The 27,768-nt window shown below is 36.4% G+C and overlaps 1 protein-coding gene across 2 annotated transcripts in view; it reads right to left on the reverse strand.

Moving 5' to 3' along the window:
* Positions 1-1,408: 1,408 nt before the first annotated feature.
* The window catches only part of MTBP (MDM2 binding protein), a 28,129-nt gene continuing 1,769 nt past the window's right edge, over positions 1,409-27,768 (reverse strand). Inside the window, exons 3-22 of one of the 2 annotated variants that reach the window (XM_034061676.1) lie at positions 27,632-27,705; positions 27,370-27,515; positions 26,832-26,890; positions 25,753-25,897; positions 25,055-25,169; positions 24,296-24,430; positions 23,387-23,481; positions 22,657-22,729; positions 20,929-21,046; positions 17,849-18,022; positions 16,590-16,703; positions 15,504-15,668; positions 14,983-15,076; positions 14,238-14,393; positions 11,209-11,304; positions 7,852-8,118; positions 6,375-6,621; positions 5,108-5,221; positions 3,382-3,447; positions 1,409-1,976 (exon numbers count right to left, since the gene is read on the reverse strand). In XM_034061676.1, coding sequence (XP_033917567.1) covers positions 1,941-1,976; positions 3,382-3,447; positions 5,108-5,221; positions 6,375-6,621; positions 7,852-8,118; positions 11,209-11,304; positions 14,238-14,393; positions 14,983-15,076; positions 15,504-15,668; positions 16,590-16,703; positions 17,849-18,022; positions 20,929-21,046; positions 22,657-22,729; positions 23,387-23,481; positions 24,296-24,430; positions 25,055-25,169; positions 25,753-25,897; positions 26,832-26,890; positions 27,370-27,515; positions 27,632-27,705 — 2,489 coding nt within the window. In that variant the 3' untranslated portion in view covers positions 1,409-1,940. Of the gene's footprint in view, positions 1,977-3,381; positions 3,448-5,107; positions 5,222-6,374; positions 6,622-7,851; positions 8,119-11,208; positions 11,305-14,237; positions 14,394-14,982; positions 15,077-15,503; positions 15,669-16,589; positions 16,704-17,848; positions 18,023-20,928; positions 21,047-22,656; positions 22,730-23,386; positions 23,482-24,295; positions 24,431-25,054; positions 25,173-25,752; positions 25,898-26,831; positions 26,891-27,369; positions 27,516-27,631; positions 27,706-27,768 lie in introns of both variants that reach the window. The other variant, XM_034061643.1, reaches the window with a different exon arrangement.

The following is a 27,768-nucleotide window of genomic DNA, read 5'->3' on the forward strand; positions in this document are numbered from 1 at the left end:
AGATTCTGTAGTTACAAGTTTTTAAATCCCTTCCCCTCAATTAAGTAGGAAATACATCTTTCAGTAGCTTGCTTTAGTATCTGGACAAAAGTCCCATCATTAAGGCTGAAGAGATGAGATTATAGAATCATAGAATCATAGAATAGTTAGGATTGGAAAGGACCTCAAGATCATCTAGTTCCAACCCCCCTGCCATGCCCAGGGACACCTCACACTAAACCATATCACCCAAGGCTTCATCCAACCTGGTCTTGAACACTGCCAGGGATGGAACATTCACAACCTCCCTGGGCAACCCATTCCAGTACCTCACCACCCTAACAGTAAAGAATTTACTGATGGCTTTTCTCCTCCTACTTGGAGGTAGACTTTCTTTAGTCAATATTAGATATTAAGGAAGATTAATGTCTTGATTAATTTCTTGTTTTGTCTGCAAAGAAAGAGGAGCCATATGCAGAAACCAATACATTGGAAAATTCTGTCCATGCTCTTATTTAATAATTATTTAAATATCAACCTTTGCTGCATTTATATTTCCTCAAATCAGTAAAACCTGGATGCTGTGGATGTGTGGTATTTTCAGGAGTAGGATTATACGTGTTCAAGCCCCGGGTATGTCCAGGGCTAAGAGCCCAGTGTCACCATAAACCAGCTGCACAGCTTTCCTACTGCCACCCTCAGTGCAGTGAAAGCAAGCACACACACCCCATATGTAGAAGAGGTCTCGTATAGTTCGAGAACAATACACATTGGAACAAAGGAACAGAAGAGTTAAATGCAACATCCTATTAGAGTTGAAAAACCTCCTTAGGGCTTGGCTTTACACAAAACACAATTAAGCAAAGAATAATGTCAGAAAACCAGGAAGGTCCTTTAGAGAATGAGGTTTCACAGCGCTAAGTCTAGTCTACGTGTGCTCTAGTTCAATTACTTTTTCATAATATTGTGTTTCATTTATATATTGCTTAATCCATTCTCCTTTCAAGAGAATACAGCAAATAATAATACTGCATCTCTATCAATTTCAATCATGTTAGTTTCTATGATGAATAGGAAACATTTACATTGAAAGCTGTAAAATATGTTTGTTTTGGTAGGAACTCCTCATCTCATCATAATACCAACTCGAATAGTAATCACACTCGTACAAGCCAGATGCACACCTGAGACTTAAGCAAACTGAAGCTGAATTTAGTAACCTACTATGTTTACAACTCAGGTTGCAATTCTTTCCATTCCATTTCACACTGGCATGCCAGCTCTTTTCACAGCTCTCACTATAATCATTACTGCTATCATCTCGATTTTCTCCTCCTCCAGGAAAGGAATCGCAGAACTCTCTTATGAATTGTTTCTAAGGAGTGTTACAAAGAATACACATGAAATTATACCAGAAGTTCAGGTTGTAGAACAATGATCCTGTCTTTAATGGAAATTTTCATCGTTTCGAAAGAAACTTCATGCACTTGCAGCATAGGAACTGTTCTTACTTATTCTATAAAATATCAGTGGTAGATACTGTAAACAGCTGTTTATAAACAGCAAATAGTAATAAATAAAGTTATTTATGCAAAAAAGTAAAACAAAGCAGTTTTGATATTAAAATCAAATCTGGTGGGGGTTTTATTCACATAAAAAACAAGTATACCAGTTAAAAACCGTACAAACCTATATCAAACAAAGCCAAGCTAGATTCCTTTTAACAATGAAATATAATAAATACACATATAAAACCTTTTTCATTTGAAATTATTTTAAAAACTAAAACTTTTAGCACAAAATTGTCAAAACTTGCTATTGTGCTGCTGTAAGTACTCTGACCAAAGTCCTCCCGCTGTATAGATACGTGTGTGTGAAGCAGTTTAATGCCTTTCTCACAGATGGACATGCTCCATCTCTGCTCTTTCTAGGACAGTGTGAGTAGCATCCACAGAGCACTTCTACTTGCCACTCTTCTCCAAAACCCACTCAATCACCTGGGAGAATGAGAAAACAAAGGATTTAAGTTGTTTTCAAGACTGAAGTTACATAAGAACAGCCCATACACTCTAGCAATTCTTTATCACCATCTGTGTGGTATTTACTGGACAGTATTTAAAAATAATCCATTCAAAAGGAGAAAATGTTTCATTAAACTGAGAGATACAAGAACTGTATTTAATTTTACACAATGCTCTGTCTTTAGAAAAAGGCATTTTTAGATTCCTTGTATTGAGCTCACTCTCTCTCTCAATATGTGCTGGCCACAAAGTGCACACACAAGACTCAACAGCTCCCCAGAAAAAATTCTCAACACCATAGAAGAAAGTCTAAAGGATGATTTATTCTCTGCTGTATCTACTGCCATTATTACTGCTGTTTCCCAAACAGGGTGGTTGTTCAGACCACTGACTAGTCCTGGGCAATTACATTTCATGTAAGGTAGTTTTGAAGCATTCTCTTAACACAGGCAGAGTTGGGCAGCTTAAGAGATCACGAAGCAGCGAGGCAACATAATATCCCAGTTCAACACCAAACATCCCAGCACACATAGCTTTTGAAACCTTATGATCTGTAGGAAGCAATTCCCAAAAGACCACTACAGAACACGAAAAGTACTGCTCTCATCAAATAAATTCTGTGAGGATCTAGCAGTGCTCCTCAAGAATCTGGGGTTTATTATTTAACCCTCCCAGACCAAATCCTCCCATTTATTTTATTATTTTGAAAACTGTACTGTATATATGCATAATATATTTTTCTTTTTTTATATCATGGAGACACTTCAGCATGTTTTTCAGAATTTAAATCAAAGAGTTACTTAATTTCTGGGGGAGTATTTACTCCCATGCTTTCCTCTGTGCTACTGTTCACATAAGTCCCACCTTACACACCAATAAGCCCATGTAATCTCCCTCATGCTTACAGCTATTCCCAAGCTTAAAATTATTAATTTTCATTGCTTCTTTTAAGAAATTTATTTTCTTTTATATTTCCTTTTATTGTTACCTATCTTTCAAAAATAAATGTTACTTCCCTCAGCACAAGGAAAGAATTCCCTAATGACCCAGGCTTCTCTCAAATGAAGAAAGATCTCTTATTTCCTTTCCAGTGATGTGGAAACATTTACTGCCTTCATTTCCGCTTATCACCATGCACATCACATTGGCAGCTATAACTAGACCATCATCTAAAACCTGAATACATGCAACTGAAAATTTTGCCATGGGACTACTGATTGAAATTTTTTGCGAGATCAGAGTGCGAAACGAGACCCAAACAAGCCAAAGGAAAGTATCTTTTAATCTCTTAAAGGTGCTGACTAAACCATCCTCCAGCCAAGCTCCACAGCTGCATTTAGCCTTGCCTAGTTACAGGACCAAAAAACCCCAATGGTCTTACCTGTTTAGCATTGTTATTTGCTGTTTTCTTCATTTCATCAAGGAGTCCTCTAGAAGTTTTAAGATCCTGAATAGGAAACAAAAAGCCACAGAAATTAGCAAACACTTATGCTCACTCTTATTTGAGTTACAAGAGCCCTAATAACCAGGAGGGTGTTACCCTTTTATCAACTTGTCCAGAACCACAAAAGAGTTCTTTGACTTTTTTCTTTAAAAACAAACAAAAAAACAAACTCAAAAAGAAATAACTGAGTCTATTCCAATGGCTTGAAACATTCCTTAAAGCAGTCCAAACCTAATACTCAAACATGTGATTGAGCCTTCCTAACCTCCCACACACTTCGAGATTTTTTCTTATTTCTCTTAAATGATATTAAAATTTCTTAGTCTTGATTGAAATCATATTTCTATATAAAATTCACTGTGTGCCCAGATTGCACTACAGAGTTCTGTTAAAGAGCAAAGAGGATGTCAGGAAAGAAAATGCAAGAAAGGAAAAACCTAGAATGGCTTGTCTGCTTTGTTGCCCAATTAGCCCAACTTAATCTACTCTCTTAAACAAAGCAAGCACATCTCTTTGCTGAAAGAGAAAGCTAAGAAAATTAATTTACTATTTGTCTCCAAAAAAAGATTTATACCTATGATACCATGCTTCTGAAGTACATAGCACAGAAAAGGATTCAAAGAGCTCCTACAGACTTGGGGCTACAGGAGAGTTCAGGAGAACAAAATCCACTATACCTTTCTCTAGATCAGCTTCCCAAAGGACAGGATCATTGCAGTACTTTTCCTTCTGCTTTTCTACTTGAAATAGAACTGTGAATCCATCTGATTTGCCCTATTTGCTCTTCCCTACACACAGCTTCTGACTTTAGATTAGAAGATCTTCCTTTAGGGGCATACGTTAGGGAGATTTTGGGAGTGCTTACAGAATGTCCAGCAATTGCGCTCTAATTAAGAAGCTGATGCTCATCAGCAAGATGTTCTAATGGTTTGAGTAAGCATTCAGCCCTCTTCAATGACAACTTTACTGAAGTTGACTAAACAGCATTACTTCACAAAGAGTGGTAGACTATAGACATAAAATACTATAGACGTGCAAATGATCAGAAACAGCAGCTCAGCTTATGAGCAACGACTTTTAAACACCCTGTACTGTAATTTAACTTGATTCTGTGCCCAGACTATTTAACACGGGCTCAAGCATGTGGAACTGTTGTGGAAAGAATTCTCATCTCCACCTAAAAATGAGGTTGATACAATTCCACAGGGTGCTGCCAACTCCATATGTGTTAGATAGCTGTGCACATTTACAGTGCATTTATAAAGACTTTTGTGAGTGCGTGAGGGAGCTTGAACTTGTGAGTCAGTTGTTTAATAGTCTCAGAACAAGGGAAAGCTGAGTTGTCACAGCTATGGCTGGGAGATAGCTACAACAGCTAAGGAAGCAATACAGTATAAGCACGACCTTATCTAACAGTCCATTGCTTTAACATTTTATCTCACATAAAATACTACTGTTTAATAGTTGAAAGATAACATCAAAATACACTGTAAGACTGTTTTTTTCACTTGACAACAAGTCCAAAGGCTTATTCACACACTCCACACACTACTAACACACCACTAAGAATTATCAGCTTAATCAAGTCTGAATATCCCACAGTAATCTCAAGCTTTATTCAGGAATACATTCACTTATCAAAGAACTGTAAGAATGTGTCTACCTTTAAGTAGAACTTTGATATCTCAAAAAGACGCTGGCTGCATGAGGCAAAGCACTTGTGATCCTCTGCAACTCCATGTTTTTGAAGAGTCTTAGCAACCACCTCCTTCAGCATCTTGGAAACACAAGAAACACACTCAAAAGTTCATCCCAATTATCAGCATGAAAAATTGTCCAAGTGAAGAGAAATAAAAAATAGAACACCTGATCTTTTTTGATCTTGCCTCTTGTCTTTACTCCACAGGCCAATGCTGTCAACCCACTGACCAAATCGGGCAGAGTTATTTAACAATCTACTTCCACTTCATCTCAAAAAATCAAGGAAATGTTCACATGCCATAGCATTATAAAGGATCAGTGAATATTCACACGGGGTTTGGAACACAGGTTAAAAAAGAACCTAATAATGGCTTGGGTTTTCTCCTCTCCAACATATTATAAATATACATATACACACATACAGATATACATATAAATATAAAATTTTTCTTCACATTGATATTCCCTTATTTGACACATCCATATTAAAATAAAAAAATAATCAGACAGTACAATCAGATTAGAAAATTTACTCTGACATCCTTTGTATCAGAGATGTTCAAACTTTGCTGTAGGACTGACTGAATCAAACCAATTGCACTTACTTGGGTCATCCCAACTTGCCTTTGAAAGTGCAACATCAACATTTATGCAGTGTCCTCTCTAGCACCCTGGGATTGATTTAAAACAAGCATCACCAAGCCAGAAACAGTTTAGTGTACAGTATTTTAAAAGTGGCATTCCTTATATAGAGAGCTATTAACACTTAAATATGTTGGTGCAAAAATGTTAAATTATCTCCGTTAATGGTCTTGTACCACTATTGGAATACTTTTTATTCCCAGAGTAGTCTGTTCTTCTACAATGCTTTGACCCTTCCAGGACAGATATTTTTTTTAGTGCCTTTATGTTTTATATTCATTTTCTACATTTCAAAACTCTTATTCATTTACATCCATTCCCACCTTTTTTATTCCTAGTTGTTATCTTTCCCAGCCTTAAGTCCCCGGGCATGACAAAATATTCCTTACACACTCTTTCACTCCTGGCTTCCACGGCATTCCCATCAGTGTCTTCAGGATTCACTTACACAAGTGAACAGAATGAAATTTAATAATAACAAATAGAGATGAAGAGAATTTGAGTTGAAAAAAAAATTAAAAAATCAAGTCATGTGGAAAGAAGTCAAGTAGATGATTTTTCACAAAGCAAACAGCATAGCTCTTTACCCTTGTATGTTTCTGGGACCTCGATTCCTTAGCTGGCTTTGAAGTCTCAGATTCCGTTGCACCTGTGTGACTTACTGAGCCAGCCTTAGGGGCTGCTCTGTGGGGCTGACCAGGCTGTTTCAATGGCACTGAAGCTAAAGAAGCCGATCTTTCAGAGCGCCTCCTCGTTACAGCAACTGCAGAGAAACTCCCACTACTTCCGCTGGCCTGAGAGAGGAGGGAATCTGTGCTCTCAGATTTGGTCAGCCTGGAAACAAAACAGAAAAGTAAAAGAACTTTTAGATTTTGTTCTGACTCTTTTGGAGCCTTTGCTTCTGCTATAGAAGCTGCTGCTTAAAGAATTAAGTACTGCACATTCTTGCAAACAGCATCTGAAAGCAGCCAGGATTCTGTTATGAAACATTTTTTGTGTTAGAAGAACACTGACTGGTTTGGTCTCCGATAAATAGACACATTGTACCTTCACTTAGAAAAGCCTAGAAACAAACTGAAGAAACATGATAACTAAGAAGAGAAACTCTTTGGAAGAAGAGGGAGTTTTGCACATGGCCCCTTCATCTAGACAGTTAGGAAGAGCAGAGCTTGCTGGCCTCCAGTTTTAGGATAAGACAAAACTTCCTGAAAATCTAATTTATTTTGGCCCTACAGGAATGTCACAACTCATCTTTAACTATGGGAAGTTGGGCATTATAATTCTCCTGGAACATGGTAATACTTCAACTGCAAGAGCATTAGTAATTCCAAAACTCCAATTTACAAAGTGCCAAGTACAATCTCATCTGCTCTCGTAACTATTCACTAAGCTACAAAAGATAAGGATATTCCTAAAACTATACCTCTGTCAAAGGCTTACTGGCATTAGATTGCAAAGGGTATCTAACTGGAAAGAAGGAAGAAATGGAGTATTACAGTAAAATAAATTCAGAAGTAGTGTTACATAGAAGTTATTTTTTATTGATGCAAAGTGTTTGCAACTTCAGAGCGAGGACAAGGTACAAAGGGAAGTCTTAAAAACTAAACTTCTAGAAAATACTTTAATAAACAAGGCTGAGAATGAGTTTGAGTTTTGGTAGGTCATCTTATACCAGCAGTCCTTTAGATTAGTAAGTCAATTATTCTGTTTATACAGTGCTTAGCTTTCTAAACCTTTAGTTGTTTATTTGTACTGCAACAGCACTGACAGTTTTGCTCCTAGATGAGGCTGTCATCTTTTCAAAGGCACTTGAGACTTTGCAAGATACAACCCCAAATCTCTTAAATAAAAGGTGCCTGTGGTGCATAGTTTTGATTAATTTAATGCTATCAATGAGAGGTCACACTTGAGGAAGAAAACCAAACCTACAGAAGAGGCTTACACAACTAGAACATCTGTCTAGATAGCTTCACTAAATACATTTTAAGATGGAAGAAAAGATGCATTTCACAAGAAACTACTGAAGTATTTCATGCTAAAGATTTCTTTTATTCAGTGCTTTACCTTTTATTGGGATAAAAGCAATCCAAGTCTTTTGATCTGCGTTTTACCCTTGAAGCCTCTGTTTTGAGTTCGCTTTGTAAAGACTCTCCATCAGGGACACTTCCAGGCTCTGACAAGACTGCAGGAGATGCAAGAGGACTCAAGACAACCGGCACAGGGCAGCACTCTTTGGTGCAAGTAGTCTGAGTTTCATAGCGAATAAGACGAGTTTGAAGTTCAGCATATCCCACATCTCTCTCTAAGGCTCTTCTGTTATCTAGACAGTACCTAAAATTGAAATTGGTAAGAAATCTGTGAGAGAAATTTTCTGCTTCATTACAATCTGAAAAAAAAAAAAAGAAACAAAACTTACTTTTGACCATCATATAAACTCCAAAGCTTTTGTGTTTGGACTCATGTATTGTTCTGAAAGGTACCTTAACCCAGCCAGTAAAATAACACCTGCCTGATGGATTTAGCTAGTTAAGATTAACCCTAATAAAGAAGCTGAATCATGTATTACTTGTAAGTCTTTACCCTGCGGTCTTACACACAAGATTTCCATGGACATCAGTAGAATATTTTACTTGAACAGTAAGTGATGGATTAGGATACTGATGATGGATTTTTTTTGCTTCTTATAGTCAGCTCTGTTTGACATCTGTATCATCAGTCTATTTTAGAATTTACTGGTTTTCACATTCAGTCCATACCTAATATATGTTACCCCTGTTAACATGCTAACCAGTGTGAAGTTCCAAGAAAACAGCAGTGAGAACAGCTCTGAACCCAGATACATGATGAGCCCAGCACACCACAATGGATACAGTATCTTCAGACCTCAGACCTTGCAAGCATCCACCAAAACTCTGAGACCCCAAAAATATCAGGTTATTGCATAAAAAGTGATACACTTTAATATGATAATATGATCATAAAATATACCTCCACTTCTTCCTGGAAGAATGCAACCTCCCTTGTGCAAAAAAACCTAATCAAACAAAAAAAAACCACCCCAAGATTTCTTGAGTGCATATACCATAAGGGAATCACGTAGCAAATATCTGAAGAAAACATCCTGTAGTACAATATATGTAATTTGCAAGTTACAAGTACTCCAGGAATCCAAAAATGCAATGAGACTGACTTAATTTTAGGGAAAGCCAGGCTGTGCCAAAACTAGGCTGCTGTGAGAGTGCATTAACTGAGTGTAAGTATAAGGAAGACAGAGCATGGTAAGTGTTTGAAATGCTGTTTAGTACAGATTCTTTTCTAACCGCACTCTCTGGAAATGCACCTTTTAGCTTTGAGATAAGCACTGCTATATGAGAGGTTCATATTTTTTCAATGCTAAAAATACAGAAGTGTCACTGAACAAGTTTCCTATTGATTACAAAAAAAAAAAAAAGTGGTTTAATCAGCCAAAACAAAAGAAACTGTATTAAATATGGTGGAGCTGCAAAAGGACAAATGAAAAGTGCTAACTCAGTAAAACATACTCATGAGATTACAACAATGCAAAATGCATCTCCACTGAATTTTATCTCGGGTAAATGATTTCAAAGATTCTTTGCAGGAGACAATGCTTCATTGCCCATTAACTTCCACTACGTCTACTGCAGGGAAAGAACACTATTATCCAGTATTATCCCATCCTTTTCTTAAGAGGCATTCTGAACAATGTGAGCTATCTCTCAAGCCTACCCTCCAAACTACTTAGGAATGTTTCCTACTCTTAGAAATTCTAGACATATTCTTTGTTTTTACCCCTTGCCACAGAGTCATGTTAGATTGCTGGTTCTTATTTTTCCACTTTCTTCATAGCATTTTCATATTCAGGAAGAAAATCACTTTTCTAATAGCAACCCACTGAATCCACTTCTACAGCTGAGTAAGACTTTCCACTAGAAATAAATTCATTATCTGATAAGAGTACATTCTCTTAACTCACAAATTCCAAGGTATTTAATTTCCGTTATTTCTATTCTCAGTCCCCTGTGTAATCACATCCCCTACAAAGATAAAAATGTTTTTATCTTTTGAACTTAAATTGCTGTTTTACTCACTCTGCTTTAACAGCGATTACTTTCTTTTTGCAACACAGGATTCAAGTGTTTGGCACAGGTTCATTACATGAGAAATTTGCTTTAATGATGGGTTCCTCCCTTTCACACTAGTTTCTACCATCTCACTCTGCTTCCTCCCTCCCTTATTGCTAGCACATGCCCCTTGTAAAATCAATATGTCAGGGTTTCCCTGATGTCCACAACATTCAGGCCCTGCTGTGGTCTCTACCTGTCATATTTTGCCATGGGAAGAGGCAGCACAAGTTGTGCTGTGCCTGATTTGAATCTCCACGCACAACCCCTGCTGAGGGTAGGCAGGTCAACAAGCTACCTACCACATCCCAAAAGACAACAGACAAATTCTTTCTTCCCACACATGGCAGGACAAATCTGCATTTCTCCTATACACCCACTTGCCTTTCTATGTCTTTTGCTACAAACTTTAAAAGGCTAACAGGCTCCAAGGTTACCAGCAGTTGAATGGGAAAAAAAATCCAGTAGTATCATTAATCACATTATGATAATCTGAAAATGCAATTTTAGGAGGTAGAAGAAATTTGCAGGAAGACTAAAACTGCCATTGCTGTGCTAAGACTGTCTGTCTACACAGAAGAGTTATGTTGAATTATCTGCTCTAGAGTTTGTGTATGTCCTTTACCTCTTCTCCTCAATGACATTCATAATTTTTCTAAACAATTTTTATACAGCTACATTATGATGTTGGCCTATCTGAAGCTTTGATAAATAACTAATGCTGTCTGCCTGGAACTAAATGCAATCTTAATGGTATCGATCCTTTTGAAGCTTCCACTAACACTTGCTTGCTGGTGTTTTTTCAGGTTTTCCAAACACACAGGTAGCTTAACAATGGGTTTCATAAACCTTGTGACTATCTGTCTGAAAGTACCTACAATTTAATATCAAAGTAGAAACTACATATGTAGTTCACCCATGTGCAGCTCCAGAGAACTTTGTATGTTCTAATGAACCCTCTTCTAAATGCCACATCTGATTATGAATTAAAATTTCCAGAGACATTGAGAATAGCTACAGCAGCACAGCTTAAAAAAAAAAAACCAACCTTAAGTGTTTTTACATTACCATCAAGACAGGAGTGTCACAATCTAAACTAGTGAATAAAATAAAAGTAAGAAAGGAGAGATGTTATGGGCTAAGTTGTTCCAGTGAAGGAAAAGGATACATAAAGTTTTCCATAATTAGTATTCATGTCACTTGAAATGTTTCCAATTATACCATGGACTGGAAGATGAAAAACAATTTTGTGAAAAGAAGCTGAAGGAAGGAAACTTACTCAAGTCCATGATAATGGCACCCAGTTGCTTTTTCAAAAGGCAAACCTCTGAGCTTCCGAGGAGTCAGTTCTGGTGTCAAAAAAAATGTGTTTTCACTGAAAGGAAAAAAATTCAGATCTATTTTAACTAATTACAGTCAGGATAAATTATACTTCCAGAAGTCAGAAACAAATACCTTGCCATAGGAAGACCAAAACAGCATGTGTTGTAGCTAAGCCCTGGGGTACAGTATCAAAGGAATATTACAGCTTTACTGAAGTGCGAACTTATGTTCAACTAAATAATACCTACTGTACTATTATTATTACAGAAGCTTTTAGACATTTCAACCAGTTTAGAGGTCACTGTTCCAAATACTTTATCCAAAAAACAGGCAACTATCACCACATTTCACAATGGGACACCTGAGAAGAACCAGAAACTGATCTCCCATTTCTCAACTCTGCTATAATCAGTGAATTCCTTCCCTTTAGCTTCAAGTTGTTGTCAAAGCTAACTGTCGCCCAGGCTTCATAACTAAACACTTGTCTTCTCTGACGTTTGAATTCCAGCTAGTAACTCTCTGCAACTGAATCACAGGAATGTATTTGAAAGTATTTCAACAGAATAAGCCATAGCAAAACAGACAGAAAGATGTTGCTGCCAGATCCTAGCATTCCCCATAAAGTCACATCCCATTTAATCTTCCCAAAGAAGGGAAGAGATGATGGCAAGATTGTCGCAGTATCTGAAACTTACACATTGCTTCAAATTTTATTCACATAGACTTGTCTCTGCATCATTACCACTAGAAAAATAATCTGGGAAAAACATCCAGGAAAGATGTGATACTGAATTTAGCAGGATGGTAATTTAGAAAGACAGTCAGCCAAAGCTTTAGTCTATCAAACCTCTGTTTAAGTTCAAACATGCAAAATATGTGAAAATGCCTTTAATTCACTAGCTGCTCATAAAATCACTTGTTAACTTATGTGGGTCAGAAAAACCTTTGAGTCTGCTGTCAGTTTGCTTTCACATCTACTGTGCAAACCATTTTTCAAGAGAATTGAAGTATTCTACGCTATGAAGATTCTCTGGAGGTTTTTGAAAAATCGGGGATTAAAAAAAGCCAACCATTTTTGTAGCTAAAAAATGATTAACTTCTTTCCCATACAACTCATTGGAATTAAAATGTTTTACAGAAGTTTAACCATGACAAGTGCAAGGTCCTACACCTGGGTTGGAGCAATCTCAGGCACAGCTGCAGGTTGGGCAAAAAGGAAATTCAGGGCAGCCCTGCGGAGAACGACTTGGGGGTGTTGGTCAATGAGAAAATGAACATGAGCCAGCTTCAGTGTGCCCTTACAGCCCAGAAAGCCAACTGCATCCTGGTCTGCATCAAAAGAAGTGTGACCAGCAGGTCAAAGGAGGTTATCCTGCCCCTCTACTCTGCTCTCATGAGACCTCACTTGGAGTACTGTGTGCAGTTCTGGTGTCCTCAACATAAAAAGGACATGGAACTGTTGGAACAAGTCCAGAGGAGGGCCACGAAGATGATCAGGAGACTGGAGCACCTCCCATATGAGGATAGGCTGAGAAAGTTGGGGCTGTTCAGAGAAGAGAAGGCTGCGTGGAGACCTCATAGTAGCCTTCCAGTATCTGAAGGGGGCCTACAGGGATGCTGGTGAGGGACTATTCATTAGGGACTGTAGTGATAGGACAAGGGGTAATGGGTTGAAACTTAAACAGCAGAGGTTTATATTGGATATAAGGAAGAAATTCTTTACTGTTAGGGTGGTGAGGCACTGGAATGGGTTGCCCAGGGAGGTTGTGAATGATCCATCCCTGGCAGTGTTCAAGGCCAGGTTGGATGAAGCCTTGGGTGATATGGTTTAGTGTGAGGTGTCCCTGCCCATGGCAGGGGGGTTTGAACTTGATGATCTTAAGGTCTTTTCCAACCCTAACTATTCTATGATTCTATGATTCTATAGCTAAAATTCTAAATCATCTGCATGCCTTAACTAACAATTCCATAGAGAACTCTCAATCTCCACTGTGTATTTTCTAACTTGCTTGAATTCTCTGCTCAGAGCATGTTTAGGCTAGCTTCAAAACTCCAGTAAGTATTTTACTGAAGTCTCCAAAATCCTACAAACCTTTCCCTCTCACAAGAACTTTTAATTTATTAAATATAATGAAATTTAAAAAAGTATCAAGGGCTGTATCTAATAATTCTGTTTTACATTCCATTATTCAACATTTAAAAGGTCAACAAATATAACACTAGTGACTGCAAAGATGGTCTTGCTTACCTAGCAGTCTATGACACACTTCACAAACAGCATAAGCTCTGCATCTACAAACCTTATCTGATTCTTACACAGGTTGGGCTTAAACAGATGTTCAGATCCTGCAAATTACTCCATTAGCTCCCTGTGTTAATCTTCCTGCTGAAAAAGCAATGGTTAATACACTAATAACCTACCCAGAGACACACTACTTGCAAAGTAGCCAGAATAGACAAGCTTTGTTTAGAGAGCAATTTATCACATTAGGAATATTGATAGAAATACTGGACCAGCATGAAACAGACCAACACAGTGAAATAGGCTCAGCTATTGCCTTTTTTATACTTTGTCTTCCCACCTGGTCTCCCCTCCACTGAATGAAAGAAATCACACCAATAAAATTAAAGGTCTGCCACAGTAACTTATGCTTTGCTGGAAATACTCTTTTGGAAATGAACAAGTATGGAGGTGACAGCCTGTAGCATAGCCATGGCAAAGGTCTGCTGGCATCAGGTGATTACTTTGTTAATTAAATTCACAAGGCCAACATCATCATCTCTGTCCATTTCAGATTCTTAAAGAACTAAGTAGCAGCACCAGCTAAAGAACCATAACTCATTTTCACTGGCAAGCATGTGATGAAAGGACGTTGCAAGTTAGAAACTCAAATCCAGTTAGACCATTCTGAGACACTCATTCAGTTGTTATTCACATTCCCCCAACATCATTCTGAGTGTGGTTTTGATCTGCTGAATTCATACCGTTTGGGTATTTGTAGTGGTTGAAGATCACCAATGGGCAGCCCTTCTGGTGTGAAATATTTCAGTAATTCTTTAGCATCAAGCAACGTCAATGTCTCCCTCTGGCCATCTTTATGCCCCAGCAATTGCTCAGATGAATGTGCAAACATAGAAACTCTGAAAAAAGGAAATGAAAAAAAAAAGACAAATCTAAGATAATTTTCCTCTTCAATCTTTTTGTTAGTAATCTCATTGTAGTTAAAAATGAAAATCAGTGCTAGCTGGGAGCAATTAAATGCATTTCCAAAGTAAAAAGAGCAAGGTTGCTCCTTGAGATCACCTACACGAATGTTCATGATAAAGTATATTTGATGCAAATTCTCTACCATCCTACTGAAGAAGTTATTTCTTCAAGATTTTAGAGCACAGTTATGAAATAAAACCTGGGAGGAAGGGGTTGTACATATTTCTACTCTGGCTATTATTTTCCAGTAGTTCCATTTTGGTAATTTAATTTTGGAACTGTGTTACTTTTAGCTAACTTTCAGTTCTATCAATACAAATCAAAACAATAATACTTTAAATACCCAGAAGATATGTGTTTGGAAATGGACAAAAATTTAGTTTCTGCCTTAAGCAATGTTTCCTCTGAAAGATTATCAATATGTTTGAAAACAGTTTACAGAATGGCTATCAACATCTACAGTTTGCCTACAGCGGTGTTCAATGGCCACTACAAAGAAAATCTCCAGTATGTAACCCCTACCTCATTTTTTGTTTGTTTTTTTCAAAGTTTTCCAAATTCTGAAGAACATGTCTTTCTGGCCATTCCAATGGATTTGGCTCCATTAAATCAGGTTCTGCAAGAAACAGATGGTGGATAACCCTTAATAGAAATAAAGCAGCTTACTCTTTAAAGAGATATATACATTTATATAAACTACTTTACAGATATTTCTTCATATATTTTTCTTTATATTTATATACATATATGCATATATATTTCCTTATATTTATATACGTGTTAAATATATGCATATAAATATAAGGAAAAATCTGTCTGGTGCTGTGATGAGAAATGTTTTCTGCATTTTTTTGTCAAGGAAAAGAAAAGAAGCAGTTATTGCATGGGTAATTTCAGTTTACAAAAAAGGCCTAGAAAGCTACTTTGCTGTTTTTCCCTCTTCTGGTAAAAGACTCTCCTCCTTTCAGTAAAAAAATTGGCAACAGGTATGAAAATACATCGAAAGAGAATAAGCAGTGTATATTCCAAATAGCAATACTTACCAAAAGTCACAGTGCATGACCTAGTTTTATCGACAATCTTCTGTAGAACAGGTTTCAGAAGACCAGTGTTGCACAGGTCCAAGAAAGATTCTCTTGTAAGCTCTAACAAATTTTTGAGATCACCAGTAGAAATAACTGGAGGCTGCTCAGTCAATTTCTTTTGCTCTATAAAAGGAAAGAGAAAGAAAGAAAAGTTACTGCAGCTGCTAAGTAACAAAGAATTACTGGAGCTTTCTAAAAAAACAACCAAATAAGAAAACCCACAAACACAAGTTAGTTAACTGGTCACTATACTATTGCATAGGCAAGTGAAAACATCTTGCAGTGAGAACAGTTGAAAACACATGAGAATTACCTCCTTTAATTTCTGTGTATGCACATTTCTGAGTATATCCAGGTTTGAATCCCCCAGAGACAAACATCTGGACTTGCTAAACCTGAACATGAAAAGCTCCAGTCTAAAGAGCATCCTACCCACCTACTGTTGTAGGGTAAAGAACATCCTACCCACCTACCCACAACTGTTGTTGTAGGAGTGCAGCTCCAACATAACTGATAGCATGTTCCATTATCTTTGGTCATAATACCAAGTGTCAGGTAATTCTGATATGATTTAAGATATACAGAGGCTGATGTATTATGACAAATGTAACAAGCCTCCAATGCATACTTCTCTGCTGTTTCAGACTTTTGCAAGAAAAAATAAAAAGCTCCTGAAAACCCCAAACCAGAATTATTTCTGCAGAAGGCACCTCCAGCAGTAAACGGTTTTGCAGAGAAAAAGCATAAACAGAAAAATAAAGCAGAGAAAAAGTTAATTACCACAGAATTACTCCAAAACTATGATCAAATATTCAGAGTATTAGTGTAACAAACATCCACCAACGTTAAAGTTCAGTTTTCTCTTTTTCTCAATGTTTAAGTCACTATCTGACTTACAATCATAGACATACTGTAGAAAGTGTCTTTTTAAAGCTCCACTTTTTTCTTCACAAAGTGATCAGCTCACTTCTGTAAGGTGAGCAGTCACATTCAGTTTGAAATAAGGACCTTTTAAATACTACCAGTGTTCTCCCTGTTACTTACCGAGATACTCCTTCAAGACAAACCCTTGGAGACGAGACAGTTTCTTTTCTCTCCATACAATCTCCTCTCCACAATAATTTGGCAGAGACTTGATAAAGTCAGCAATAAAAAAGCCTGTATAGATTAGGATAAATTTATTATTAAGATTCTCTCAAAACTCTTTGGAGACACCAAGTCATTACTTCTTTTAAGAAGATGGAAACACAAAAGAGACACAAATTTCCTACTCACTGGAAACAACCAGACCTTCAAATACAGGTGATTATTTGAAAAAAACAAACAAAACCAAAAAGCAATTAATTACAACTGAACATCAGGGGATAGCTTGGAATAGATATCTGTCAATATTTTTGAATTTCTGTACTAAACCAATATAGTACCAACACAATTAACTAACATTTAAGGAAGGTAAAAAGATCCCCAATTTGATGCTGAGAAAGGAAGAAGTTTTCTCTCAACATCTGGTCTAGGACTTTCAATATTCTGACAGTGTACTAATGGGATTTTAATTAGGACAAATGGTAAGTAGTCAGTCATATCACACACAGATTTATTTCAATAATAAGGAAATAAGCGGGTAAGATGCAGGTCACTGTGCTCTTTGTCAGTGCTGCTGAGGGCAAATACAGGAATTAGCAGAGTTATCTACTATATGTAGTTGTAACATGACAACTACTTTAAGATAAATGCCTACATACATGCTCTTACCTAGTGGAGCAGTTGATACAAGTGCTAGCTCATATCCTAACCACTCTGTAATATGGACATCTGCAAAGTAACTGAAAACATAGTCATGAAATTAACTTGCCTGCTTGCCTTATGGGTTTTACTTGTGGGTTTTAAATCATCAGCTAAACAGGCTTGTCAACAGCTAATTGCCTTGATTTTAGGCATGGGTTGGACATTCTTTACACCAACAATACCTACTTTTTAAACTTTAAGTTTTTGCAAATTTGTTTTGCATTCATATTACTTGGATGCACCTGTACATTAAAACATTTACAACTAAACACAGTTATGAGAAATGAGTGATTACACCTAGTCAATTTAAAAAATATGGTAGTAGTAAATTGTGTGAATAAAAAAGTCCTTATATTTTTTATCAATTTGAAAAATACTGCTGAAAGAGTATTCAGAGTGTACTATTCCTCTGTTTTCCCCCTTTTAACACTGACTGCAATGAATAAAAGGAACATATAAATTTTGGTAGCACTTGCTTACATTCAGATACTCTCAAGTATATAATTAATAACCCTTACTTGACTCTGTTTCTTCCGCTTTTGTCTTTAGCTTTCCATTTACCGCAGCAAGAGTGGCTGTACCATTGATCTGGCTAGCTGAATGAATCAAGGTTGCTTTACATCCTCCAGAGCCATTCCCTTGTAGCAAGAAATAATATCGGCAAGATTCTCCTTTCAGTTCAATTTCTGGAACTTAAAAACATCAGGACATAACTGTGAAAAACACCCTCAGGAAAACAACTTTAAAACAGGCTATCATCCACCACCAAGATTCTTTCACTTGCTCTCTTGGGTTCTGTGAGAAATGTTACTGACAACATTTTAGAAGATGCACTAACTATAGCTGATATTTACCCCTTCAAAAGTTACACACTGAAGAGCATGCAAAAATCAACGATCTATAGCAACAAAGATAGGTGGGACTATGCTGCTCAGTTAAAGCTAGTGTGTTACCAACACTGAACTCTTGTGACTGTACCAACAACCAACTTCCCAATGCAGGCTATAAGTACATCTGAGAACTCTAACCACCAACCAAGAGATGTTCTTCAATTGGTCTTAGTAAAAGGCAAAAGTTTAACTGGAAAGGTTACATTTTAACCATGAAATAATTAAGAGTTAGACAGATAGTGTGCTACATGTGTACTGATTAGAGAACGGTCTGTTTTGCTAGGTTAAGAACAGGCATTTTTTGCATATGTGGATTGAATAATGGTAAATTTTCACTGGAAGAACATACATCTGTAGAAGAAAAAGGAAAGACTGTACAGGCTCTTCCCAAGGAAGCCGCGTTATTCATTAGAAGAATTTCACTCACTGCTTTACACTTGTGCGTAGCTTGGGTGAGAGATAAACACGTTCGATTTTTAAACACTGCCATACAGTATGCACTTTTGAAAATAAATTAATTTAGGAATTGATGGTAACAGTGAAAGGACGGGTTTGCTATCTTGTGACATAAAAAACATTTTATAGCACAGTGGTAGATGTAGAAATTGAAAGAATGAAAACTTTTTGCTGTACTAATTTTTAAAAGCCAAATCGATTTCACAAGATATTTGCAGTGCTCTCTCAATAAATAACTTAAGAGGATCTTGATATTTATTAGTATTACACGTTTTTGTTTGGAACAAGTATAAAGTATCTGTGTCTTTCTTGAAGAGTTTAAGTGGGAGGGGGAAGAGTGGGGAAATCCCACTACCTCAATATATAAATCCAATAAAAGAAGAAAGAAAAGAACAAGAAAGAAAAAAAGATTCCAGACATATATTTGCTATTGTACCATTCCCCACTTCCTTAGTCTTTTGAAATGTTTTCCTTTTCCAGTTTATCTTGGCATCTCAAAGCTGACTTCTCATGGGAGAGAGGCTATTTTTCATTTTAATCTTAATTAATAGTTGTGAATTGCCAAGTCAAAGAATTACACTTTCACACAGAAGAGATTAAGGATTTGCAAATCCTTACTACAGTCAGACGAATGGCAACCACTAAAAAATTAAGTAGGTTTCAACAAAACAATCATAATTTTAAATGGCCACGTTTTTCCTCCTATTCTAAATTTTGCTCAAGAGCCCTAATAAGAACCTATTGTTTATTACTGATAACATTACAATTAATACTTGTACAAAACTCTTCCACTGGAGCACAGGCCAAAGATCATCCTGCAGACACTGAGGATCTTAGAATCATAGAACTGTTTGGGTTGGAAGGAACCTTCAAAAGTCATCTAAGTCCAACCCTCCTGCAATGAGCAGGGACATCTTCAGCTAGATGAGGTTGCCCAGAACCACATCCAGCATGGCCTTCAATGTCTCTAGGGATGGGGCATCTACCACCTCTTGGACAACATGTTCCACCCTCATTGTAAAAAATTTCTTCCTCACATCTAGTCTGAATCTCCCCTCTTCTAGTCTAAAATCATCCTGCCCTCATTTAACTGCTTCAGTAGTATCTCTCAAATACAGCATAAATGCTGCTGCTGTGATCAGTTCTATAACCACAATCTCTGCTCTACTACCTCCAAACATGCAGAGATCATGAAAATCTGTATACTGCCAGCACTCACTCCATAGAATTAAGATTCTTGCCCTGCTATACAGGTCTTCCTAACTTGTCACAATTTTCTGCCTATCCCAAAACCTGAAAGAATGTTTGTTAAGATGTGTTAAGATCCCACAACCTGAAAGATGTCTGTTAGACATCCTCATCTGCATACTTGTTTACAAATGCTATCTCTAGCTGGCAACGTAAGTCATTGTTCCTTGGAATCTGCATGAATTTATATTAGACCAACATACTAATAATAAAATCACGCAAGGCAGCAAAATCCTACATCTCATTCTGTCCTAGATAAGTACTTTAAGCAGTGGGCTATTGTAAAGCTCCTTTTAGCCTGATGTTTTCAAGGCCCTACAAACCTCATAGTCATTGCTTGTACTGTGCCTGTACATGTATTGGCTGACTGAGAAACTTGCCAGTCTTGATCTGCAGCAACTCCATTCTCTGAATCAAATTTCTAAGCATTGTCACACTGTGTAAGAAGAATCAGTTGCCATCAGTAGAGCCTCATAAGGAAGAAGGAGCACATTCTCAATCAGTAGTTTAGCTCACTGGCTCTCAGGGGAACAGAGGCATCCAGCATTTCCTGATGTTTTGTATTTTACCAGGAAGAGGTAGAAATTAAATGCAAGTGCACTGAGGAACCTCTGGAAATGCTTAAGTGAGAAGGGAAATACCCAAGTGAAGCACACTGGATTTCCATCTGCAGAAGCTAAGCTCTTTGCCAATAGCTTGTATAATCACCTTAGAAATGTGTGTGGAAGCAGGATTTTATCTGACATATAGGATACAAAAAATGGTTTAAAGGAGCTGCATTGTTTCCTTACAGCTTGCCATGCTGTATTTAACAATTTCCCCCTACATGCCTGCATAGCTGAACTCACACTCACCAAATTTTTTGTGTCAATGAAGATTACAATCACTAACTTAATTTCATTGGAGAAAAAAGACATCCCAAATGTATAGAAAAAAAACCCATATAAATATATATACAAGTACACACAACAAAATATACCTGTAGTCATCTTTGGTTTACCTACCAGTAATGACCTTGGGTTTCCTAGTCATATATTCCTTCCATTTCTTGGTATTCAGCTGGGCAGGGGATGGGATGACTACACTGCTTACATTACATGGCAATGTAAATAAAGCTCCCACCTAAATAATGAGAGAAAATACAATATATGCAATATTAGCACGTTTAAGTTTCATTCTTGAGCTACCTATTAGGCTCTATTCCAAATGCACCTCAATTGAAGAAAAACCTCTTTACTTAACACTTTGTCATTCACATCAAAATGGAAAAGCATCTCACACAAAGTTGTAAAAAATACACTTATTTTTTGCTCCAGTTGAATAATCATTAACTGCTGAACTTCTGTTTCATACAGAAAAAGATATTTGCTATGAATTACAAGTCTTTCAATTATTTGGCTAAAAGCACTTCTGTAGAGTAGTAACTGGGACAAAAAGAGAATTTGAAGATATAGCTAGCATCAGCAACTCTACATTCCTTCAAAAAAAGTGTAATTTTTTTCTTCCCTACATATTATCCTTTCAGTTAATCAGATACTGGACTATGCTTATGTCTTTACATAAATTTCAGACCAGTAAGCACTAACAGAAGAAAATGCCTAAGTATCTGAATATTCAAGCAATAAACAATGCTTCTACAGCTATGAGAAAAGCCTATAAATGCATCATACTTCCAATAATAGACTGAAAACAAATGCCTATGAGAAATCATTACCTTGAAAACACATTCAATTCAAGGTTTGTGGACTTTATAAAGTAGCCTGAGAATGTGCTTTTTAATTGGTTTTGTCTTTTTCTTTTAAAAAACCCAACTAGAAGAAATGCAAGCTCTTAGATTGTAAAAGACAAAATGAAAACTACCTAGAATAGTTACCAATATAAACAAAAAAACATACACCATATATTGGTATATACTTGAGCTTTATATACTTTATGTACTAATATAAAACTATTCCAAAATGCACATTTGGTATAGCATTAGAAAAAGGACTTTTTCTGCTAAGCCTAACAGAGTGGCAGGGGAAGAAAAAAGATTACTAAAACCCTAAATAACAAGCTGAAGATGAAACATGCAGCCTAATAATGGAATACCACCTCCACTGTAAATAAAGAACATAAGTTATTCATTGTAACTGCACGAGCATTTTCGCATTGCAGGTTCTGTTTTGATTTACATAGATTTATTTTATAAACACTAGAAAAACCTTTCCTAAACAAGCATATACCACCTTAAACATTTTCAGGAAAAACATTCAGACTAATACTGTGCTGTGAATAACCATGCTATCATTCCGAGGGGAGAGTGGTGTGGAAAATTAGCCCTGACAATGTTTCAAGAACTTTTTGTCCAAAATCAAAACAAGAAAACAGAATATTCATGTGCCAAATAAAAAAGCTTGCCACTCCAGACTAGCTAGATACATTTTGTACGCTGCACACAGGCCTGCCTTTTGATAAAAAAATAGTTGAATTACGATAGCACAGAAATTATCTGTTCAAACAGGATTTAAAGTTACAAAATGTTTAGGAGATTGTAACTTAGCTAAGGTAAAACCATTTAGTGGGCTTATAAATTGTTCAGACCTGTACAGCATGCACCTTTAAAGCCAAATTTGCTATAGAACTATTCAGAGAGCTTGCACAGAGACTAGTTTTAAAAATACTATTTTTGTATCTTTTATGAGCAATATACCTACTCTCATTTTCTTCTATGTCTAAATAAAATATTTTACCTTCCCAGAGAGAAAAGAAAACTGGTCCAAAAGCAGCATGGATGTTTCCTTCATACTGTTTCTTGACAGACACCTGAACAGAACAACTTAAGGAAACCTCATCTTCACAAAGAACTGCATATCTCTATCTTATAAATTGTGTTACCGTCATGTGTCAAAAAAAGACTGCAAGTGTCTAACATTTGATGCTCCCGTATTGCAAAATATATGAAAGTCACCTTTCCAGGCAAAGTGAATGATGAAATGCACCACTGACATCTCTAATATAGGCAGGCATAAACAGACATTTATAAATTCATAATCTTGGCAGGCTTATGCAGCCTAAGCTATTGTTGTTACACCGAGACTTGCACCAAAAGTATAAAACCAACCGAAATACACCTCGAGATCTCTGCAATATATACAATCCAAGAGAAAACTCTGCTATACCTTGATACAGATTTTGCACCTGCACAATAAAAACATTTACACTTACACAGCAGTAAATATTTCTCTTTTCCCACAAACAGCACACACAAAGTATATGAGCAATAGTATCAAAAATAGCTGGCTATTATCAGTGTAATTTAAATTTTAACATTAAAAACTCAAGTTGTGAAAAATCACTGTGACTATGCTGACAGGCTAGAATAGAACAAGCTCTTGTCAGTCCTCATGCATTGATTAAATAGGTAGATCCTGATTTGTTTTTTTCTGCTACACTATAGTTTAGATCCTCAAAAAAGGATACAGCTCAAATTCCAGATCCGATATAAAAAAGGAAGGGAGGTCAGAGAGTAGCACCATCTGTAAAAATTCTAGTGCAGGACCATAGTAATGAAAAACCTGAAAAGAGATCAAACCAAAAAATGTGTAAAACTGTATATAATGCTATCTCAGTGGAATTCTCTCAAGTGTTCTGTTGGAGGCATTTGTTTTACAAGTACATCTGAAAGATGTATAGAGGAATGTAAAGAGATAAACATTTCACAATACCGTATTAAACATGAATATATAAAAAATAAGGAAGATATTTAATTCTGTTTAATAAATATTACTTTCTAGAATGTCAGCCATGTACATCAAGTGGGTTGTAACTCTTACCTAAATCCAAAGAGAAATACTATCTAGCAGGAAGACAAATGCAATCTAAAATGCTTATTTTTTAAACTATGAAAATAATAATCTCTTAACTGGTATTGGCTTTCATAAACACACATTTTTGTTTTCATCAACAAATACAATTCTGTAGTTCCCATCAACAAATACAATTCTGGAGTTCCCATCGAGTCTCTGCTTCCCATGGAAAACATGAAACAACACCAGTTATTTAAAACAAATAAACAAACTTTAAAAATGAAATAGAAAAAGTTACATAAGACAAAATTCATCAATAAGTTACATATTTTGAATATTAAGATCGAACAATCTTAATTTCTACCTGAAAAAAAAGTTGGTATCACATAAGAGCAAACAGATGAAAGTTTAAGAACCTGTTTGAGAACACATATGAACTATGGAAGTATTCCTCAGTCTTAAACAATCATTACTTTCATGTTTAATTTTCTATTCTGATTAAGGTTTCCCCAGTTACTAATTTTCTCAGGGAAGTAAAACATGAATCCTAAAGGCTCAAAGAGATATCAGGAATAATACTTGCCTCTGGCAAAGCATCAGTATTCCTTGACTGTCGCTCTCTTTTAACAGCAAAGCAAGAACTTAAATGTGAAGTGCTGAATGTCTTTGCTGAAGTGCTCTTCATACAAAAGTCTGGAAAACTAACTTCTGAACCAAACTGGAAAAAGGGAAAACAGACAACAAATGTGTCAAAAGAGACAAAAAAGTTATTTCTCTTCAGCCAGTTGTCAGTATTACTATTTTAAACAGTTAGTATTATATTTGTTTCCAACAGATCTGTAAAACTAGGTAAAAATATTGCTTAGATAACCAACTACTATATCCAAAACCTTAATACAGAAAACGTAAACGTCTTTCACAATCAGAAGCTATCAGTCTTTGCAGAAACATTGGACGTATGAGTGCAACAATGATTTACAGTTAGTGATTTACAGTTACATGAGAATGATTTTTGATAGATACAAAATAATCTAATTTTGAACAAGCAGCAATAAGGCAAATATTTCAGAGGAGAGCACCTTGATTTCTGAAATTCAGATCTCAATCCCCTGATCTCACTTATCCTTTCATCATGCCAAAAAAGCAAGTTGTTTCCCCACCCAGCCTCACAATTCCCCAACCAGCGTCTCCTTGACTACACTTCACTTTACCTCTTTGAATTATATTGTCAAAACCAAATTTGGCTTAAAGCCAAAAATGCACTATACTGTATGATACATGCTTTAAATGATGTACACAGATGCTTTAAAAATACAACCATGACTGAGAAAAGTAATTTTACCTTTCTTTCCCATATCTGAATCTTGCCTCTCCAGAGTTCCTTTGAATCAATGATACTCATGACATTATCTGAAGATACAAAGTCTGCTGATAGATAGTCTGCAATCTTTTGCAAGCTACTGTAAAAGCAAGGAAGAATTAACTTTACCGAATTTAGCACTACAAGTTAATACAAAGTGTAATTTGACAGAATTTACATGAGAGCTACATATTCATTTTACATAACTTGTAACACTATTATCAATACAAAGTATTATGTAGCATAGTATAACTTCAGAACATTGTATGCACACTGAATCCACTAGCAATGTAAAGAGAAAACATTTTCACAGAATCACAGATGGGTTGGGTTGGAAGGGACCCTCAAGGTCAGCTAGTTAGAACCCCTCTGCCATAAGCAGGGACATCTCCACTGCACCAGGTTGCCCAAATCCCCATCCAACCTGGCCTTCAACACTTCCATTTTACGTTCTGCTCTCACAGAAAGAGGAACTTCAGAAGATTTGCTTTTTTGCCTGCCCCTCTGGTTAGGGCACGTATTTACACTAAATCAGTATGAGTAATTCCTCTGCTCAAACAATAACAAAATACAGACCTAGGTATTTTCAAAGTATACATGTAAAGGACTCAAGACACTGATATACACACTAACACAAAACAAGAGTGACCCCATCTATAGACCTAGAATAACTAGCATACCCTTTAGAGTCATTTGCTACAATAGTGATTTTTGCAGAGTGCCATTCTCTCAGGTGTTTCAGGGCACCGACAGCAGGCAAGCAGTCTTTCAACTTGGGTCCATCTCGTTCAACAGCCTGCAGTATTACATCAACCATTGCTCTGCCTGTAAAAACAGTTACATTTGAATCAAAGCACCATTATTCATTACTCAGTCATTTAAAGATACAAAAGTACATCACTGAATAAATGGGCTTAAAGATCAACCTTAAGCAACTTTAGCAAGATTTAAAACACTTCTCATGCATTTCAGCTCATCTCTTGCTGCTCCTCTTAGATTAGCACAAAATATTTTGCCATTCACCCAGGTACAGTGGTACCTTTCTCCTCTCTCACTTAGCACTGAATTTCACAGATAAGAGTTGTTTCCAATGCAACCACACTATGTCACCTTCCTCCTTTTAACACCTCTGAACTGCTATTTCTCATTCTTTCTGCACTCGGTTCCTTTGCTGTCCCAAAGCAACTACTGCAACACTACTGTGCTGCCCCAGCATGCAAGGTGATACACATCCCAAGTTTATAAAATCTGAATGCAGTATGTTTTTTCATGTTCCTTGGCTTCCACCTACAAACAGTCATCTGTCAAATCAGACGTAAGATGAATTTTAACAGCTTACAGTGGTTTCCCCACATGAACAACAATTATATGTTAGCTGTGACAAGATGATACCTTCCATTTCTTTCATAAAAACTTTCTATGGTTGCATGTCAAGTTTTGTATTGGTCATTGTCTATTACTGCTTTGGTGCTATTTCAGACAGAAAAATTAATTACATATCTTAAAAAATTCACCTTAAACCCTACTGAAATGCAATCTTCCAAAGAGACGAGTAACAAACTACTCTGTAAGCCGATCTGCAATGCAAATCACACTCAAGTTCCTTAAACTAATTGCAAGAGCAGCATATAACTTAATTCAACTAACAAACCAGCATCTGTTGAATTCTTCCATTTGACTCTGATTTTACCAGCTGAAATTTCAGAGTAATAACTAAAGAGATAAAAAACCAATCTCATTTGAGATTAAGAGAAATTACCTGGGGCAGGGAGTTTATCAGCTAACTGATGCAGACATTCTGCAGCTTCATCATAGATACTGAAAATGAAAAGAAACATGGTTGGAAACAAAACATAAAGTCATTTAGAATCAAAAGGTTACAATCAATAACTGCTACTTGCTGTAAGTACCTTGTATCTTTAAAATTCTGCACAAACATACCTAAGCAGTGAGATATACTTATCTCCCCTATTACTGAGGCAGAAGTAGGCTAAATGACTTCAAAACAATCTGCAGTAAAACTGGAAGCAAGATTCAAGATGGATTAGTAAGAAACTTCTTTTTCTATATATAACTATCAGTTGTTACAAAACTGTTCATTTATTCTGTAAAAATTATCTATAGCTAAAAAATAAAGCTATATTAAACAACAGAATTATTTTTAGTAGCAGTGGCAAAATTGTTCATAGTTAACTCTTGCTTTGGTAATAACTTTCACTTATTTTCTTTATTCCTTTGGGTTATTTCTGTTAAGTGTCAGATCACGATACTTCCAATAAAAATAACAATATGCATACTCAGTCATAGAGAGTGACTCTCTACTGTTATTGTCATCTTCCTCGAAATTCTGTATGGCTCCCAGGCACTCATCAATATTTGTCTGGAGAGAGTCTTCATTTTTCTGTGTGTCAGAATTTATTTCCTCCCAGTCAGAACTGCAGAACTGATCAAACAAAAATAATTATTTAAGCAAAAGTAAGTTGGAACATCACAGTTCCAACATGCTCTAAAGACAGACAGCTGAGGAACTTACACTGTTGGGGAAAAAAAAAGTTTTACCTGATAGTAACCGCATATAACATGCCTTGCAAAATACCACTTTTTGACTCCTGGAACGCCAGCCACTGAACATGCTGCAAAGAGATAAGAAAATTATTTAAAATAATAAATCCACAATAATTAATTCTACCTATTAC

Source organism: Melopsittacus undulatus, chromosome 1 (assembly GCF_012275295.1).
Source record: "Melopsittacus undulatus isolate bMelUnd1 chromosome 1, bMelUnd1.mat.Z, whole genome shotgun sequence".
NCBI classification, from domain to species: Eukaryota; Metazoa; Chordata; class Aves; order Psittaciformes; family Psittaculidae; genus Melopsittacus; species Melopsittacus undulatus.